General features: G+C 36.6%; 1 protein-coding gene across 2 annotated transcripts in view; it reads right to left on the bottom strand.

Moving 5' to 3' along the window:
* LOC149822284 (signal peptide peptidase-like 4) overlaps positions 1–16720 on the bottom strand; it is a 117161-nt gene that overhangs the window by 59151 nt on the left and 41290 nt on the right. For both annotated transcript variants that reach the window (XM_089980967.1, XM_089980968.1), the window contains exons 4-6: positions 10498–10617; positions 7453–7604; positions 7117–7299 (exon numbers count right to left, since the gene is read on the bottom strand). In XM_089980967.1, coding sequence (XP_089837093.1) covers positions 7117–7299; positions 7453–7604; positions 10498–10617 — 455 coding nt within the window. The remainder of the gene's footprint in view (positions 1–7116; positions 7300–7452; positions 7605–10497; positions 10618–16720) is intronic.

The raw sequence follows: 16720 nt of genomic DNA, 5'->3' as shown, positions 1-16720 counted from the left end.
CTTTGAGGATCCCTGTGACGTGCCTGAAATGCTTAGCTTGTTTAAATTTGAATATTTTCGTTGTCTTAAAAAAAATCCTCAAAATTTGGGTTAAATTTTGGGGCGTTACAGAGTCAAACTAAGTTTGACTGCTCCCAACGGCTAGAAATTCTAGATGTTGGGCACACAGTTTGACTGCTCCCAATAGATAGAATTTCTAGTTGTTGGGAGCCTTGCTCCCTCTCTAATTATGATCTCTCTCTCTCTCTCTTTTAATCACTCACTTCTCTCCCTTATGTATAAATAGGGGTGTTCTCTCTTTTGTTCTGTAAGCCTTTTGGCACAACTTCTTTGTTGAATAGATTATATTTTATTCCTTTCATGGGTTTGTGTGTTTTTTAAGAACACTTTGCGGTTCACTTTGTGAGTGTTGTAAGTGGATTCCTTAAGAGAGCACTTTGGCTCATAATTGAAGTCTTCTTGTTTTATTACATGGTATCAGAGCAAGGTTGCTCTTGACTTTTAAAGGTTGCTTGCTGCCTCATTTTCTATGGTCAATGGAAAAAAGATAGACCTTTTTGGTGAATCAAGACGCAGAATTATGCAAGTGTGGCTTGTTGTTTCATGTGATCGTAGAGGTGTACTTGTGCTTTTTCATCCTCTCTTTCCTCCTTTTTTTTCTCTTCTCTCGTCCTCTTTTCTTTCTTTCTCTCTCTTAAGCCCTTGTAAAAATAGATGACAATGATAATGTCACCATTAAACCCATAAGGCTCAATGATTTCAATTATATAATATGGGCTTCTATCATAAAGCACCTTATTTGAGGAAAGAAATTGTGGGACTAGTAGATGGATCCGATCCAAAAACCAAGCTAGTTCTCACTAAAGTAGAAGGTGAGAAAGAGGTTTCCCTAATAAAAAATGAGAAAACTAAAGCTATAACCACTTATGAGAAGAAGCGAAAGGAGTTGAGGATGAGACATGCCAAGATCATGCCTTAGCTTATTAGTAGTGTAGATGTAAAAAAATGTTCAAGTTTTGCCAAATTTTAACATGCTAACAAGGCTTGGGATTATCTTAAGATAATGTATTCTCAAAGATATTGCACATATATGTAATATGCAAGATAAAGTTCAGACTATGATTCAAGAGGATAAAACTATTGGAGAATATTATAATGACCTATCCAAACTTTGGGAAGAATTTCTCTTCTAGAGCCAAAGTAACATTGTCCTAAAGACATAGAACTCTACCAAAGACAAATAGATGTGGATCACTTTTATCAATTCATTAACGGTAAGGCTGAAATTTGAATCTACCAAGTTTATTCTTCACTTTAGAGGAAAAGTGTCCTCTATTGAAGACACTATAGAAGAGTTGTGTATGAATGAGAATAGATTGAAGTCATATAAGCAAAAGTGAAGATGACTTGATCTTAGCCGTTTCTAAACCGAAAAATCATGTCTATGCATATAAGCCACCTCACTATAGAAGACCAGGAAATGACTATGAAAGAAAGAAAACCATTTGTTATTTTTGTCATAAACCGGGACACACTAAGCCCCAATGTGTTAAACTAAAAGAGATATTTGAAAAGAAGGTTGTTTCGGTTGACTCTCTTCAAGAGTCAAAGGACAAGGACTTTCCCACATCTCAAGAATCATTTATTAGAAGCATGTTTCCAGCTCAATTAGTTGAAGCTCTTCAACCTTTTCTTAGAGGGTCTTCCTCAGCTGGGGTCGCGGATCCAGGTAAGATTCCTTGGCTTCTTAACTATGGTGCATTTTTTCACATGACCCTAGACAATGATATTTATCCGAATGATATAACAACTCAAGTGTATTAAAAGTTTTTACGACCGATGGTACACTTCTTAAAATCAAAGGAATAGGAAGTTTTGAAAAAGATCTTTCAAACTCCAAAAAATTTCTCATTCCAAAAATTAGATACATTCCTAAATTAAATTTGAATCTCTTATATGTATCTCAAATATTCGATTATAGTTATAATATTGCCTTTCTCTTTACATGAATGTTTGGTGCAGGATCGTCTGTCAGGGAAGCTAATTGGGCAAGGCTATAGAGAATGAGACATCCACTATAGATTTTTTGGAGATACCAAAAGATGACTTTTGTTATAATGTCCAAAAAATGGATTTAAAATTGTGGCATAAAAGATTAGGACATCCCACTGTATCTAAAATCCAATTTTTTCCAAGTTTGGAAAAGTTTTGTAATATTGATGATTTCACTTGTGAAGACTGTCTTCTTGAAAAAATGAAAAGGTTGCCATTTAAAAATAGAACTTTTATTTTCTCTAGACCATTTGAGTTGGTTCATTCAGATGTTTGGGGTCCAGGTTATGTCTAAAGGTGGATATGCATATTATGTTATTTTTGTGGATGACTTTACTAAATATACTTGGATTTACTTTCTTAAATTCTGAAATATTTTCTCATTTTCAAAATTTTCATAAGACGGTCAAAAAATAGATTTGAAAATGATATTTTTATATTTCATACTAATTCAGGAGGAGAATTTTTGTCAAAAGAATTTAAAAGTTTTCTCTACTCACATGGCATCACGCATCAAAAATAGTGTACACACACACAACAACAAAATGGCGTAGCTGAAAGAAAATATCGGCACATTATTGAAACTTCAAGGACTTTACTTATTGGTAGCTACATGCCTAAGATTTTTTTGGCAGAAGTTGTCCTGACTGTTTATCTTATAAACAGAATATCATCCTCTTCTTTACACAATATCTCATCAACTGAAAAACTCTTTAAACTCTTTCTTGATTAATCAAGATTATGAATTTTTTGTTGCAAATGCTTTATTTTTACCAATAAGAATGACAAGTTTTCTCCTAGAGTTATTCCTTGTGTCGTCTTTGATTATGGCGATAACAAAAAAAGGATATAGGTGTTATGATTCTAAAAATGAAAAATTATACATTTCTCGAAATGTTACCTTCTTGGAAAAAGAAAATTTCTTTGATAAGGATCAACCGAAGAAAGTAACCGAGTATTCTTTTTTGTTTGACCTTGTTTCAAAACAAGATATTAACAATTGTGATTGTGGGCATGATTTTAAGAGCATTATTGAATCTAGCAATTTTGAATCACTTGATGAATTGCCTCACAATGATCAAACTTTTGTACAATATTCTAGGCGAGGAAATCAAAACCCTCCATGTACACTTGAAAAGTTTTCTAACCTTAGTATAGATGAATTGCAAATTAAGAAATCATCTAGAGTATCAAAACCCCCATCAAAATTGTATCTTATGATTCTTTTTCTTCAAAATGTAAAGCATGCATAGCCCTAATTCACTCATATGCAAAATCCTCATCTTACGCTCATGCTAAAGAACACCCTGAAGGGGTCAAAGCTATAAAGGTAGAACTTGAAGCCTTGGAGAACGCTCAAACTTGGTCTATTCAAAATCTTTCACCAGGAAAGAAACTCATAGGTTGTAGATGAGTATATAAAATAAAAACCAAGAGTGAACCTTGTAAAGTTAAGCTAGTTGCAAAGGGATATTTGCAGGAACATGGCATTGATTATGAAGAAACCTTTATACGGGTTGCCCGCATGACCATGGTTAGAACATTTGTTGCAATAGCTTCAATTAAACTGGTCTATATACCAAATAGATGTCAAAAATGTCTTTTTAAATAGAAATCTTATGGAAGAAATGTATATGGAGATACCCCCTAGTACGAGTCTTCCTCAAGGAAAGATTGATCGCCTTCAAAAGGCATTATATGGGTTGAAACAGGCACCCAAAGCCTGGTATGAAAGGTTCAGCAAAGTTATGTTTGATATTGGTTTTAGATCTTGCTTGACTGACATTGCTTTTTTTGTTAAAAATTCTGCTACTCTATATAGATGATATGATAATCACTGGAGGCGACAAGCATGTAGTTTAATATATCAAAAATATTCTAAAAACTAGTTTTGAAATGATTGATTTGAGTTTTTTATGCAACTTTATAGGAATAGAAGTCGGTTATTCTCCCAGAGGGTATTTATTATCTCAGTCTAAGTTTATTTATGATATTATTATCAAGTTTGGAATATCAGAAGATAAGAAAGTTGACACTCCTGAAGTAACAAATATTAAGATGAGAATTCATGTTGGAGAGTCGCTGGATGATCCAACTCCTTATAGACAGCTTATCAGAGCTCTTTCTTACCTAACTATTACTAAACCTGATATAGCACATGTACACACAGCCAGTCACTTTCAGCACGCTCCCACATTTTTTCACATGGAAGTTGTTTTGCACATTATTAAATATCTTAAAAATTCTCTTTTTAGAGGCTCATTTATGTCTTCCTCTTCTGCATTAGATTTACTTACCTATACAGATGCAGACTAGGGAGGTGATCCAAACAATAGACACTCAACCATAGGTTTTTGTGTTTTCTTAGGTGAATTGTTGTTATCGTAGAGGTACAAAAAACAATAAAAGTTCTTTATTTCCTTAACTGAAGCCAAGTACTGGGTCATGGCTGTAAAAGTATCTTCAACAAGATACTATAACCGATAGAACAATATTCTTGAGAATAAATGTGTGAACATACGCACACCAAGAACACTTGTGCACAAAAGCACGAAATCACAAATTTGCAAATGCACTCATAAGTTTCATAAACAATAAAAGGTTGGGCAATAATCCCTAAAACCTTGAGAGGATACAAGAGGGAGTGCCCATATTTATAGGGCAAAAAGGAGACCTTGGAAGGGGCTCCACATAGTCGTTGGAGCCCCTCCAACGGTCACAATTGTGACCGTTGGAGGGGTCCAACGACTAGTGTGTTGGGCCTCTCCCAAGGTGAGTACACTTTGCTTTATTAAAAGAAAAAGAAATAAAAAGAAAAAAAAGGAAAATACAAAACATATTCACGAAAAAGAATATGTGTAAAATGCCTAAACTACCCCTAAGACTAAAGATAGAAATATATATATTTTATATATATAATAGGTAGATACATATACATATATATAATATATGTATATGTATTACCTTATATATATATAATATATATACGAAATTACAAGTATGATTTACATAATTTAACAATGGCTACTACCATAATGGAAGTAGTGTGGCTGAGAAGCTTGCTGGCTGATATGGGAATCAAGATTCTAAGAGCTTCAAAGATGTGTTGCGACAATAAGAGTGCTATCTACATTGCCAACAACAATACGTTTCACAAAAGAACGAAACACATCGAGATGCACTGCCATTATGTTCAAGAGAAATATCTTCAAAGAATTATCGATCTGCCGAGTGTTAAAATGTACATATAATTATACTTATATATATAGACTTGTATATATATAATGTATATTACATATATATTTATTTAAATATATAAACAATATATGTAATATAGGGAGAGTCGAACTAAGTTTGACTGCTCCCAACCGCTAGAAATTCTAGCCATTGGGCATAGTCAAACTCAGTTTGACTGTTCCCTCTAGCCGTTGGGAGCCTTGCTCCCTCTCTAATTATGATGTCTCTCTCTTTTAATCACTCACTTCTCTCCCTTGTGTATATAAATAGGAGTGTTCTCCCCTTTGTTTTGTAAGCCTTTTGGCACACCTTCTTTGTTGAATAAATTATATTTTATTCCCTTTAATGGGTTTGTGAGTGTGTTCTTTTAGAACACTTTGTGGTTTACTTTGTGAGTGTTGTAAGTGGATTCCTTGAGGGAACACTTTAGCTCGTGATTGAAGTCTTCTTGTTTTATTACATACACCACGTAAAGTAGAGCATGTTAACAAGAGTGAAGGGGATGTCAGTTTGAAGATAGTTGCATCTCGTCAGCTTCTTTTCCTTCACTCACTTTTCAAGTCTATTGTCACATGGTACTGTACCAAGTTATCATCATCATGACCTACAATAACTAGCCATGATAATATCATCATTTTCTTGCTCTTTTTTGCTTGAGCTGTTCTCTCACCTTCTTCAGAAAGTTATTTGCTGATCTTCTAGTATTCACTTTCTATATTTTCCTATTCATGCCTACACTATAATTAAAATTGTCTTAACACATGATCTTCTCAAGCCCTATAGTTAAATCATGATTATGAATGCCCCATAATTGTGCATCGCAAGTCCTTCCCCAGGGGACCAGCCATCCCTGGGAGAAATTAGTTCTTATGCACACATTCTCCAACGAGTAACAACCAAAAGAAGCAACCATGATGAAAAATGAAACTGTATCCATTCAGGTCTTTTCAAATGGTACATGCTTCATCTCCTTCAGCCTTTTCTGGCTCTTCATTCCTTTCTCTCCCAACCTCAGTAAGTGCCAATTAACTCTAGCGATCAAATTTAATCCTTTTATTTTTTACTTACTTTCCTGAAAGCCACCAAACTACCCATGTGAAGGATGATTTCAAACTTAATTAGATAATGATGAAGGGTTCACTGCCAGCATTACTGATAGATATCCAAAAGAGATAGATAATGATCTATTTTCTCCTTTATTTGAATTTTCTATTAAAGAATTTTCTGAGAAGAACCGATTTCACAAGGAAAAAAATGAAACCCTGCTTTAGAACAACTTGGTGCACAACGCAAACTTGTTGCATGGAGTTTTTTTTTGTTTTCTATCCCATAGTACTTCCAAATTTTATGCAACTTATTGCTAGATTTTCATAGCTTTTAGCAATTATAAAATTTTAGTCTAAAAATATTTTTGTTTGAAGATTTTGCAATCATCTAGTTATCTTTTAAAGGAGCAAAACATCAATTATTTGTGTTAGGTCGTCGTGCATTGTCTCGGAAGATTTGAAAATCTGCAATGTCATATAAAAAAACAATGCCTATTGCTGCAACCCTGACATCAACACCAAAAAATGCAGGAAAAGAAGACATACCAATAGTAACATCTTGCTAAAATCCGCTAGCTACCAAGAGTTCTCAGTAAAGGCATTTTTAGTTTTAGCTTTTTTATTGTTTTAGTAGAAAAACAGAATTTTGTGCTAGGATATGTTCACATAATCCAAGTAAAAAACAACGGGAATATGACAACATATCAGTTTCCTCAGGAAGCATTATGCATGATCATTTCATGCTTTGCAACAAAATTAAAGGGACAGAAAGACCACACACCTCAACCCCACCGATGCAAAACAGAACCACCAAAAGCTCCACAAACCAGAATGACATGTATCTGTAAAGCAAGAACAAGAAGCATGATGCTATAACAACAAATAGGACTGCTGATGTAGTGGTAATGTCGACAACGCCACTAGAGCCTGCGCCTTCCATGTCAAGAAAGTTGTCGGGTGAATCCTACAAGCACAGAAATGGCCATCTATTATCTAAAAAATAAAGAAGATGCCTTTTCCATATCATAGAACTCCAAGTAATCTTAACACAAAATATCCTCTTGGACTGGGAACCATTTAAAATAGCTATCATCATAGAGGGTGAAAAGAGAAAAACCTTCAATAGTTTGTCATGCTCATTGGCTGCTTCTCTGGCACTCCACGCAGACCAATAGGATGCACATAATATGGTACCAATGGCCATCAGCCATAAAAATACTTCAGCAGTATCCACTACTGGACGCTGGGGAGAGTACAACTGCACGGTCACTGAAAACAAATGCAAATCATCACCAGATGCATAGAAATTCTATAGCAGTATCATAGCAGGAGAAAGAGAATTGACACCAGTCATCATATGTCAGAGTACAGAATCATATCTACATGATTGAGTAACTGAAAAGCAGAATGGCAGTAGTCTGCGACTAAATTAATAGCTTTATCTATTAGAGAATAAAGGTGAGTTCATCAAAAATAAAACTTTAAGCCTTCGGATTTTTCTTCATAAGCTTGAAAATACAACACACATATCTCCAATATTTTCAAACTATCACAATGTTTTAGCAGTATTTTCATGAAACATTATTAAAGTATTTTGTCATCATTTTTTCAAAATAATGAAAATTTGAAGCATGCAATGATATTATCATGAAACATTGTGATATTTCCCCTTCCTAGATTTCTGATTTAACATCTTTTTCTCAATTTCATATTATTTCTATCTATTATCTTTTTTCTATTTTCCATAGTTTGGCATGAAAGACAGCCTATTTCTATTCTGTTTCCTGACTTTTCCATTTTTTCTCTCTATCCACAATTGCTAAGCTTTTCTCATGGAAAATAGGTGTGTTTGAGTTATCTCATCTAATCGACTCACTGAACATTGATAGTGATATCATGACTAGCTCAAAAATTATATCTTAGTCAGTAGGTTATGTATCCCCTCCACTTAAATGTTAAAGTTTAGCATAAACATGCTACAAGATCAACAATAGCACCTCAACCAAGGTGACTGCAGTCAATCATGTCAAAAGGCTCATCAGAAGCAGAAGAGCTGTGGCACTCCACAATCATCATCATGACTGATTGGTGACTATGCCCTCAAGTAGCAGAGGCTCTAAAATGAACAAAGTCCTTCACACTATTAAAAGCTGATAATCCAAAAGCCATTGAAGGAAGGCAAAATGTCAGCCAGCCCTTTTTAATTTTCCTTTTTTTTTATGATATGCAGGCTGGGGTTAGCCTCTCAGGTCTTGAACCTGAGACTCTTTGTTGTGATAGTGCTACTTTACCATCCAGCTATCTCATTCTTTTAGGCCTGTCAACATGTCACCTAGCCCATGTCGACAGACCTAAACAGAAATTCCACACGTTCCCATGTTGATCATCTATGTCACATAGGTGTGGGTGCGGCGATGCGGCACTTTAAAAAAATGTGGTTGCGTGAGGGTATATATATATATATATATATATATATATATATAGAGAGAGAGAGAGAGAGAGAGAGAGAGAGTTTGGGTCTAGATTAAGTGTGGATCTATATTAAGATCCACATTTGATCCAGACCCACATTTTTTAATAAAAAGGTGGGGCACGGTGTAAAAATACCTTCGAAGATGTGCACTATAAGCACCAACACCTTAAAGAATATGTCTTCAAACACACACCAAGAACACTTGAACAAAAGTACCAAAAAAGTACAAAGGGGACACCCACAAATGCATAAGTTGAATCCAATAAGAGAGGGTGAGCACTAAAGGCTCTCACAAGAATACATCTTAAAGGGGGGGAAGCCCCCTATTTATAATACAAAAGGAGACCAAGTGGGAGGGGCTCCTACTGGACGTTGGAGGGGGTCCAAGGTCTACCCCCTCCCACTTTGACTTAGTCAAAGCAATAAAATAAAAAAATAAAGAAATGAAAAAGAAAGAAATAGAAAAAGAAAAATAATAAAAATTACATGCATGTTCACAATTGTGAAGATGCGTAAAAAGGGAGAATGCTGAAATGACCGAAATGCCCCTAGGGCTTACAAAATAATATATATATATATATATATATATATATATATATATATATATATATATATATATATATATATAAAGAGTGACACATTTTAACATACGGAACCCCCTTCTCTTTCTCTCAGTTTGGGTTTAGATCAAGTGTGGACCCAGACCCACCTTTTATAATAAAAAGATGGGGCACGAAACGATAATGAAACCCCCTTTTCTCTCTCTCTCGAGTGGGTTTTGACCGAGAGGGCATCCTCTCTCTCTCTCTCTCTCTCTCTCTCTCTCTCTCTCTCTCTCTCTCTCTCTCTCTCTCTCTCTCTCTGGCAGATTGGAAGAACGGGAAGAAGAAGAAGAAGAGGAGGAGGTAGTTTTCTACCGGTACTCTCTCTCCCTCTCAGATTGGAAGAAGAGGAGGAGGAGGTGAAGGTCCAACCCTTCCTCTTCCTCTTTCTCTTTCATCTTCTTCTCTCTCCTCCACTTCCTCTTCCGCTTTGGTCTTCTTCTTCCTTTTACTCTTTCGTCTTCTTCTTCCTTCTCCTCCTCTTTCTTTTTTTTTTTCCTTCTTCCTTTTCCTCCTCTTTCTTCTTCTTCTTCTTCCTCCTCCTCCTCTTCCTCTTTCTTCTTCTTCATCCTCCTTTTTCTTCTTCCTCCCTATTTCACCAACATAAAAAAAAGAAAAAAAAATGTTGGGTCAGGGTTTTTTTTAATGGTCCAAAATGGAATCGGTAAAAGTTAACCGAGTCCATTTTGGACAAATATAACCTTGGGTGCGGGTTGACCGCACCCAAGGTCATATTGACTGCACTGGGTGCCGCACCCGCAACTGTGTCGCATCGCATCGACGTGAGTGCGGCACCCAGCTTAGCAAGTCCCTGTGACAGTTGATCATATTAAACAGACCAGACTAAAGAAAGCACTATCTCACCAAGAATCCCTCTCAACAAAATCCAAGAATGAGAAGCTTTTAATATTTGACTAACGCCACAAGAAGTTATCCAACTAGAGATTTGACACCAAACTCCTTAACATACACCGCCTACACAAGCAGGGAACTACAGCACAGAGAAAAAAATACACAGACTGAACAAGAACATTTCCATTAAAAACAAAGCCATATGGAAGTCATTTTTTGACAAGAGAGGACATACCAGCTTTGCCACTTCTTAGACTCTTTTCTAAGCTCTGACCTGCACTTTTTGGCAGCATAACAGAAGGTATCTTTATATCCAGATTTGTCTCATTCCTCTCACAGACCATCTTGAATAGTTCTGCCATAAACAGTTGAAGTTAGATAACGAAACAAAAGTTAAAAATGCTGTTTAGAAATGCTCCAAAACTGAAGGATGGTAAACAATGATTTTCAAACACTCAAGGCTTAAACAAAAAGACCAAGAGACTAAATACTTTGGAAGAAATATACTTCATAGTATACATTCATCTGCATGTGGCAACATGACAACCTCAGATGAAAACTAGAAACCAACAAAAGACAGAAAGGGGGAAAATATTACCAATGGTTAAGAGCATGAAGCTAAGAAATTCTTTCCAAAACTAATCTACGTAAGAAATGGATGTAAATATATGATAAGATGATATACATGGTGGCATTATTTAAGCAGTGGTTCAAACTTCAAACAGATTGAATCCCGTCTGGATCATGCCTTAGTCCTTGAATAAGCACAGCTGTGTCTTGATCCAGTCTGGGTCCACATTCATTGATTGGGTAAGCAGATCTTCATCTTGATGCCTGAATCTGAAAATATTGTCTCATGTCGAGAATGTGCATTGTCCAGGTCAAGGTCAGATGAGGAAAGAACCAGCTCCATGTTGGGCAGGTTGGTTATGACCGATCAATGAAGTGAATATGCAACAAACCCTGTTTTAGAACCATGTTTTTCTTCATATCTGATAATGAGTTGGACCATGGACACACATTGACCACGTGCTATATTTAACCTGGTCTTAATGTGTTCGTTTAAAAAATGAACATATCGGTTCTATACCTATATAACATGGGTACTTCAAAATGCACAGCGTAACTGTGTCCATGCAGGTACTTCTTGCTGGTTCTGGGTGCCAACACGTACACATCCAGCATGATATATAGGGTATATTTATATTTCTAAATATATTATAATTTCCATCCTCTTTTATGTTTTCTAACATAGATCTTCATTTCTAGGGTGTGTATGGGAATAAAATTATGTAGATAATGTGTACACGTGTGCAACAAACATAACCGATGTGCACTGTAATATCTCACAAATTTTGCCTAATTTTAAAATTTAATAAATGAATTTTTATTATTTAAATTGATATATATATATATATATATGTGTGTGTGTGTGTGTGTGTGTGTGTGTGTGTGTGTGTGTGTGTGTGTCTGATGTTGATGGATCCAGATATGGATCTTGGACCGTAACGGCCAAGATCCAAGATCCATGAGTAGCTGGAAAGATAAGCTTTTAAAAAAAAATAGATAATATATATAGAGATATATATTATAATTAGTGTTTAGTTTAGAAAGATTTCTATTGAATAGAAATCTTTCCAAAACATTAGGGGACGTCCTCTTTAGAGAGGAGTCTTATTAGAACTACAAGAAGAGGCTCACCCCTCCCTCTTTTAACATCGAGTTTGAGAGAGAAAAAGGGAGGCTGAACAGAGAGAGAGAGGGGGGGGGCTGGAACACAGAAAAAATATATATAGAGAGAGAGAGAGGCATTACCTCCTCCAACGTGTTCTCCCTTTAAGGATCTTCAAGCAAAGGTATGAGATTCTCTCCTTTTTTTCGATAGAAGAGAATAGAGACATGGATCAAATCCAATATGGGTTTAGGAGAATACAGATTTAAATCCCAAATCTGCAAAATCGTGCTTGGAAAAGAAATAAAAAGAGAGTCCAGGCCTATCAAAAATTCCTAAATTTGTGATTGTTTAACCCACCATGTATTCTTTTGCAGATTTAATGCCCTGTTCAGAAAATTAATCTGATTTTCTTTTGTATGGAAATTAAATAGGCAAGAACAGTATTGTGTGTTAATTCTTGAATCATCAGGATCTGTTGCAGTGAATAGAGGAAGACACGATGGGAAGGGATGATATCAACTGTATACCCACAACAACAATCGTTAGCTGCCGATCTGATTTCATTAACATATATTTTGGTTTACAATAATTTAGGGTACTAAACTACCCTACAACAGAAAATAGAAATTACAACAAAGCCATTATTAAGTGGCTGACGCATAACACACACGGGTTTGGATCTGGCTCCAATAAAATCCAGTCCAATAACCAATTCTGGTTTTCACCCCCCTTCAAGTTGTGCATGGTCTTGCACCATGAACAACTTATTTTTTAGGGTCCAAAACCTGTCTTTAGTTAATCCTTTAGTGAACAGATCTGCTACTTGATCTTCGATTCTCACAAATTCAGGTTCAATCACCTTTTCTTCAACCTTCTGCCACACGAAATGTTGATCTATCTCAATATGCTTGGCTCGACTGTGGTGGATTGGATTAAAAGACATGTTGATAGCACTTTGATTATCACATAGCAAAGATGATCGTGAAATTTCTTCCTCTACTTCTGTCAATATGTGCCTGACCCATGTAACTTCTGTAGTGGCAACTGCCATAGATCGGTACTCCACCTCAGTGCTTGACCTAGCTACAACTTTTTGTTTCTTACTACTCCAGGAGACCAAATTTTGTTCAATGAAACACAATACCCTGAGACAAATCTTCGCTCATCTGGATCCCCGGCCCAATCTGCATCAGTGTAGACAACAATTTTATATGCGCTTTGTCCTGTCGGCCTTTGCCTGTAGAGAAGTCCATCACCAATTGTCCCCTTTAAATATCTAAGGATTTTTTTGACTGCCTCCATGTGTCCAGTGCGCGGTTGATGCATGAATTGAGACACCTGGTTGACTGAGTAGACAATGCCAGGTCGGGTGAACGTAAGATACTGTAACATCCCAACTAGGCTCTGATATCTAGTAGGGTCCTCGTATAAATCCCCATCTTGGACGCTCAATTTTTGATGAAAAATGCTCGGAGTGGCTAAAGGCTTACAATCCTTCATACCTGCTTTGCTCAGGACATCCATTGTGTATTTGTGTTGGGTGAGTGCCAACTCATCTCCTCTTCTATCAACTTCCACCCCAAGGAAATATCGCAAGTCTCCAAGGTCTTTCATTTTAAATCTCTGACTTAACAGTTGTTTCACCTTTGCAATGTGATCCTTTGAGTTAGCTGTAATAACAATAGCATCCACATATATAACCAGTAAAGTAACTACATCTTCACTTTTGAATATAAACAAGGAATGGTCTAGAAGAGATCGACGAAAACCATGTTTCTGTATCTCAGATGAAAAACTGTCAAACCAAGAGTGGGACACCTGCTTCAGCCCATAGAGGGCTATCCTCAATCTACATACGTAGTTCCTAGGATCCCCTTCTGCATATCTAGGGGGTTGTTCCATGTAGACCTCCTCCTTTAAGTCGCCATGCAGGAAGGCATTTTTTACGTCGATCTGACTGAGCTTCCATCCATGTTCAATTGCTAGGGAAATAATAATTCTAATGGTCCCCATTCTCAGAATTGGGTTGAAGGTCTCGTCATAATCCTGACCTGGCACTTGTGTAAATCCTTTAGCTACAAGTCTTGCCTTATACCTTTCAATGCTTTCATCTGGCTTGTACTTTATTTTATGCATCCACTTGCATCCTACCACGTTCCTGTTGGACGGTCTGGGGACAATCTCTCATGTTCCACACTCATGCAAAGCTTCCATCTCACCATTCATGGCTTCCACCCATTTTTTAGAATTATTTGCTTGATAGAATGTGAGGTTCATCCTCTTTCTGTAGAGCCGTCAGGAACAACTGAAAGTCCATAGAGAAATTGTCATAACTAACCCATCTTTCAATTGGGTGATGAACACGAGTAGACCTCCTGTCATCAAGAGTACACGAGGAAGTGGATGATTGTTCAGTCCCTTGTCCCGAAATAGGTGGATCCTCCCCATTTCGTTGGGTGTAAATGATGCCCTTATACCTGTCTGGTCCAAGCGGTAATGTCATTTCTCTTGGAAACTGTGTCTCATCCTCTGTGCTAGTACATTCTTGTGGCTGCATACAACTCGAAGGACAATTATCATCAACTCTACTAAAAAAAGTTCTGAGCTGAGCCAAGAATGATAGATTTCACCTGGTGGGGAATCTGCAAGAGTCATGTTGGTTTGAAGATCAAAATTCAGCTCATCAAAGATAACATTCCTTAATATCTTGATGTGTTTGCTTATGGGATCATAACATCTGTATCCTTTGTAATTGTCTACATACCCTACAAACTTGCACTTTAATGCCTTGTCCTGAAATTTGTGCCTCAAGGACCCATCAATATGAACATAGCAAACGCAACCAAAAACATGTAAGTCATGGTAGTTGGGATGGACACCAAAAAGGGAGAAATAAGGTGACTTATTCTCCAAAATAGTCATAGGTAATCTATTTATCACATGCACAGCAGAATAAAAAGCTTATGTCCATAAGGAATTAGGAAGATTGTTGTCATGCATCATACTCATTGCACTCTCAACAATGTGTCTATGCTTTCGTTCAGCTATCTCATTTTTTTGTGGTGTATGTGGGCAAGACACTCTTTTTCCTATCCCATTAATTTAGAGAAAATGTATGAAGTCACTGGAGAAAAATTCACCGCCTCCATCAGATTGGAAATGTTGAATAGATTCAGAAAACTGATTTTTGACTAGAGAATGAAAGTTTTGGAATAAAGAAAAAACTTCAGATCTGCTTTAAGCCCTTTACTATTTTCTATAGTGATGGATGAGCTTACGAGATCAATTCAAGAAAATGTATTGTGGTGTAAGTTGTTTGCTGATGATATTGTTTTGATTGATGAGTCTAGAGCTGGGCTAATGCTAAGTTAGAATTACGGAGATAGACATTGGAAGCAAGAGGTTTTAAGTTGAGTAAGAGTAAGACAGAATATATGGAATGTCGGTTTAGTAAGCAATGAAGTAGTGATGGGAGTGTAGTGAAGTTTGGTAAGCAAGAAATACCGGTGGATGATTGTTTCAAATAATTGGGATCTATCATTCAAAAGTATGGAGAAATAGATGGAGATGTAAATCATAGGATAAAGGTTGGGTGGATGAAATGAAAAAGTGCAACTGGAGTGTTGTGCGATCGTAGAATGCCATTGCGGTTGAAGGGAAAGTTTTATAGGACGACTATTAGGCCCGCTTTACTATATGGTACGGAATGTTGGGCTGCCAAGAGACATCATATTCAAAAAATGAGTGTAGCTGAGATGCGTATGCTTAGATGGATGTGTGAAAATATAATAAAAGATAAGATTCGGAACGAGGAGATACGTAAGAAGGTAGGTGTTGCACCCATTGAAAATAAGATGAGAGAGAATCGTTTACGGTGGTTTGGACATATTCGGTGAAGGCCTAATGATGCTCCAGTTAGAAGGATGGAGAAATGGGAAAATATATTAGTTAAAAGAGGTCGGAGTAGGCCTAGGAAGACTTGGATGGAGATGATAGGAAATGATATGTATGCTTTGAACCTCACCGAGGACATGGCATTGGATAGAAATGATTGGAGGAGAAGGATTCATGTGGAAGACCCAGAATGATTTTCTTTGTTGGTTCATATCGCCGACCCCAATTGTTTTGGGATGAAGGCGTAGTTGTTGTTGTTGTTGGTGGTGGTGTAAAGTATATCTAAGTATAACGAGAGTAGTTATTGACAAAGATTAAGTAGTATCTGCTTCCAGAACCAGAAGTAAAAGGAGCAGGCCCCCACACGTCAGAACAAATAATCTCAAAAGGCTTTGAAGCTCTTTTATTAACAGAATTAAAAGGCACTACATGACTCTTGCATAGACGACAACTGGAACACATTTGATCACTCATCCCTGTATTCAGACTATCTTTAAGAATGAGATTATTGGAAACAAGCTTTTCAACAAAATGACTCCCATAATGACCCAACCGACTATGCCAAAGATGTGGCTCATTACATTCAAAGACATTCATAACACACTTAGTCGACGTTGAAGATGACACGGGTGAATTCTTCGAGATGGAACAAGCAGGATGAGCAAAATCCAAGATACGTTCTTGGAAGACGTACATGTTCCCTTGTCTTTTTCCCTCAGCGAATGTTTCCCTCGTGCGAAGGTCCTTGACCTGCACAGAAAAGAGAGTGAATTCAACTGAGGCATGATTATCATCGACAAGCTTAGAAACAGAAACAATGTTTTTCTTAATATTGGGAGCATGAAGAACATTAAACAACTTAAGAATAGAGGTTGACATAGGAACATTG

The sequence above is a fragment of the Nuphar pumila genome, chromosome 11 (genome assembly GCF_984573655.1).
Source record: "Nuphar pumila chromosome 11, dmNupPumi1.hap1.1, whole genome shotgun sequence".
In the NCBI taxonomy this organism is placed as follows: domain Eukaryota; kingdom Viridiplantae; phylum Streptophyta; class Magnoliopsida; order Nymphaeales; family Nymphaeaceae; genus Nuphar; species Nuphar pumila.
Note: the sequence above shows the minus strand (reverse complement) of the source record. Positions and strands in the feature narration are given on the sequence as shown.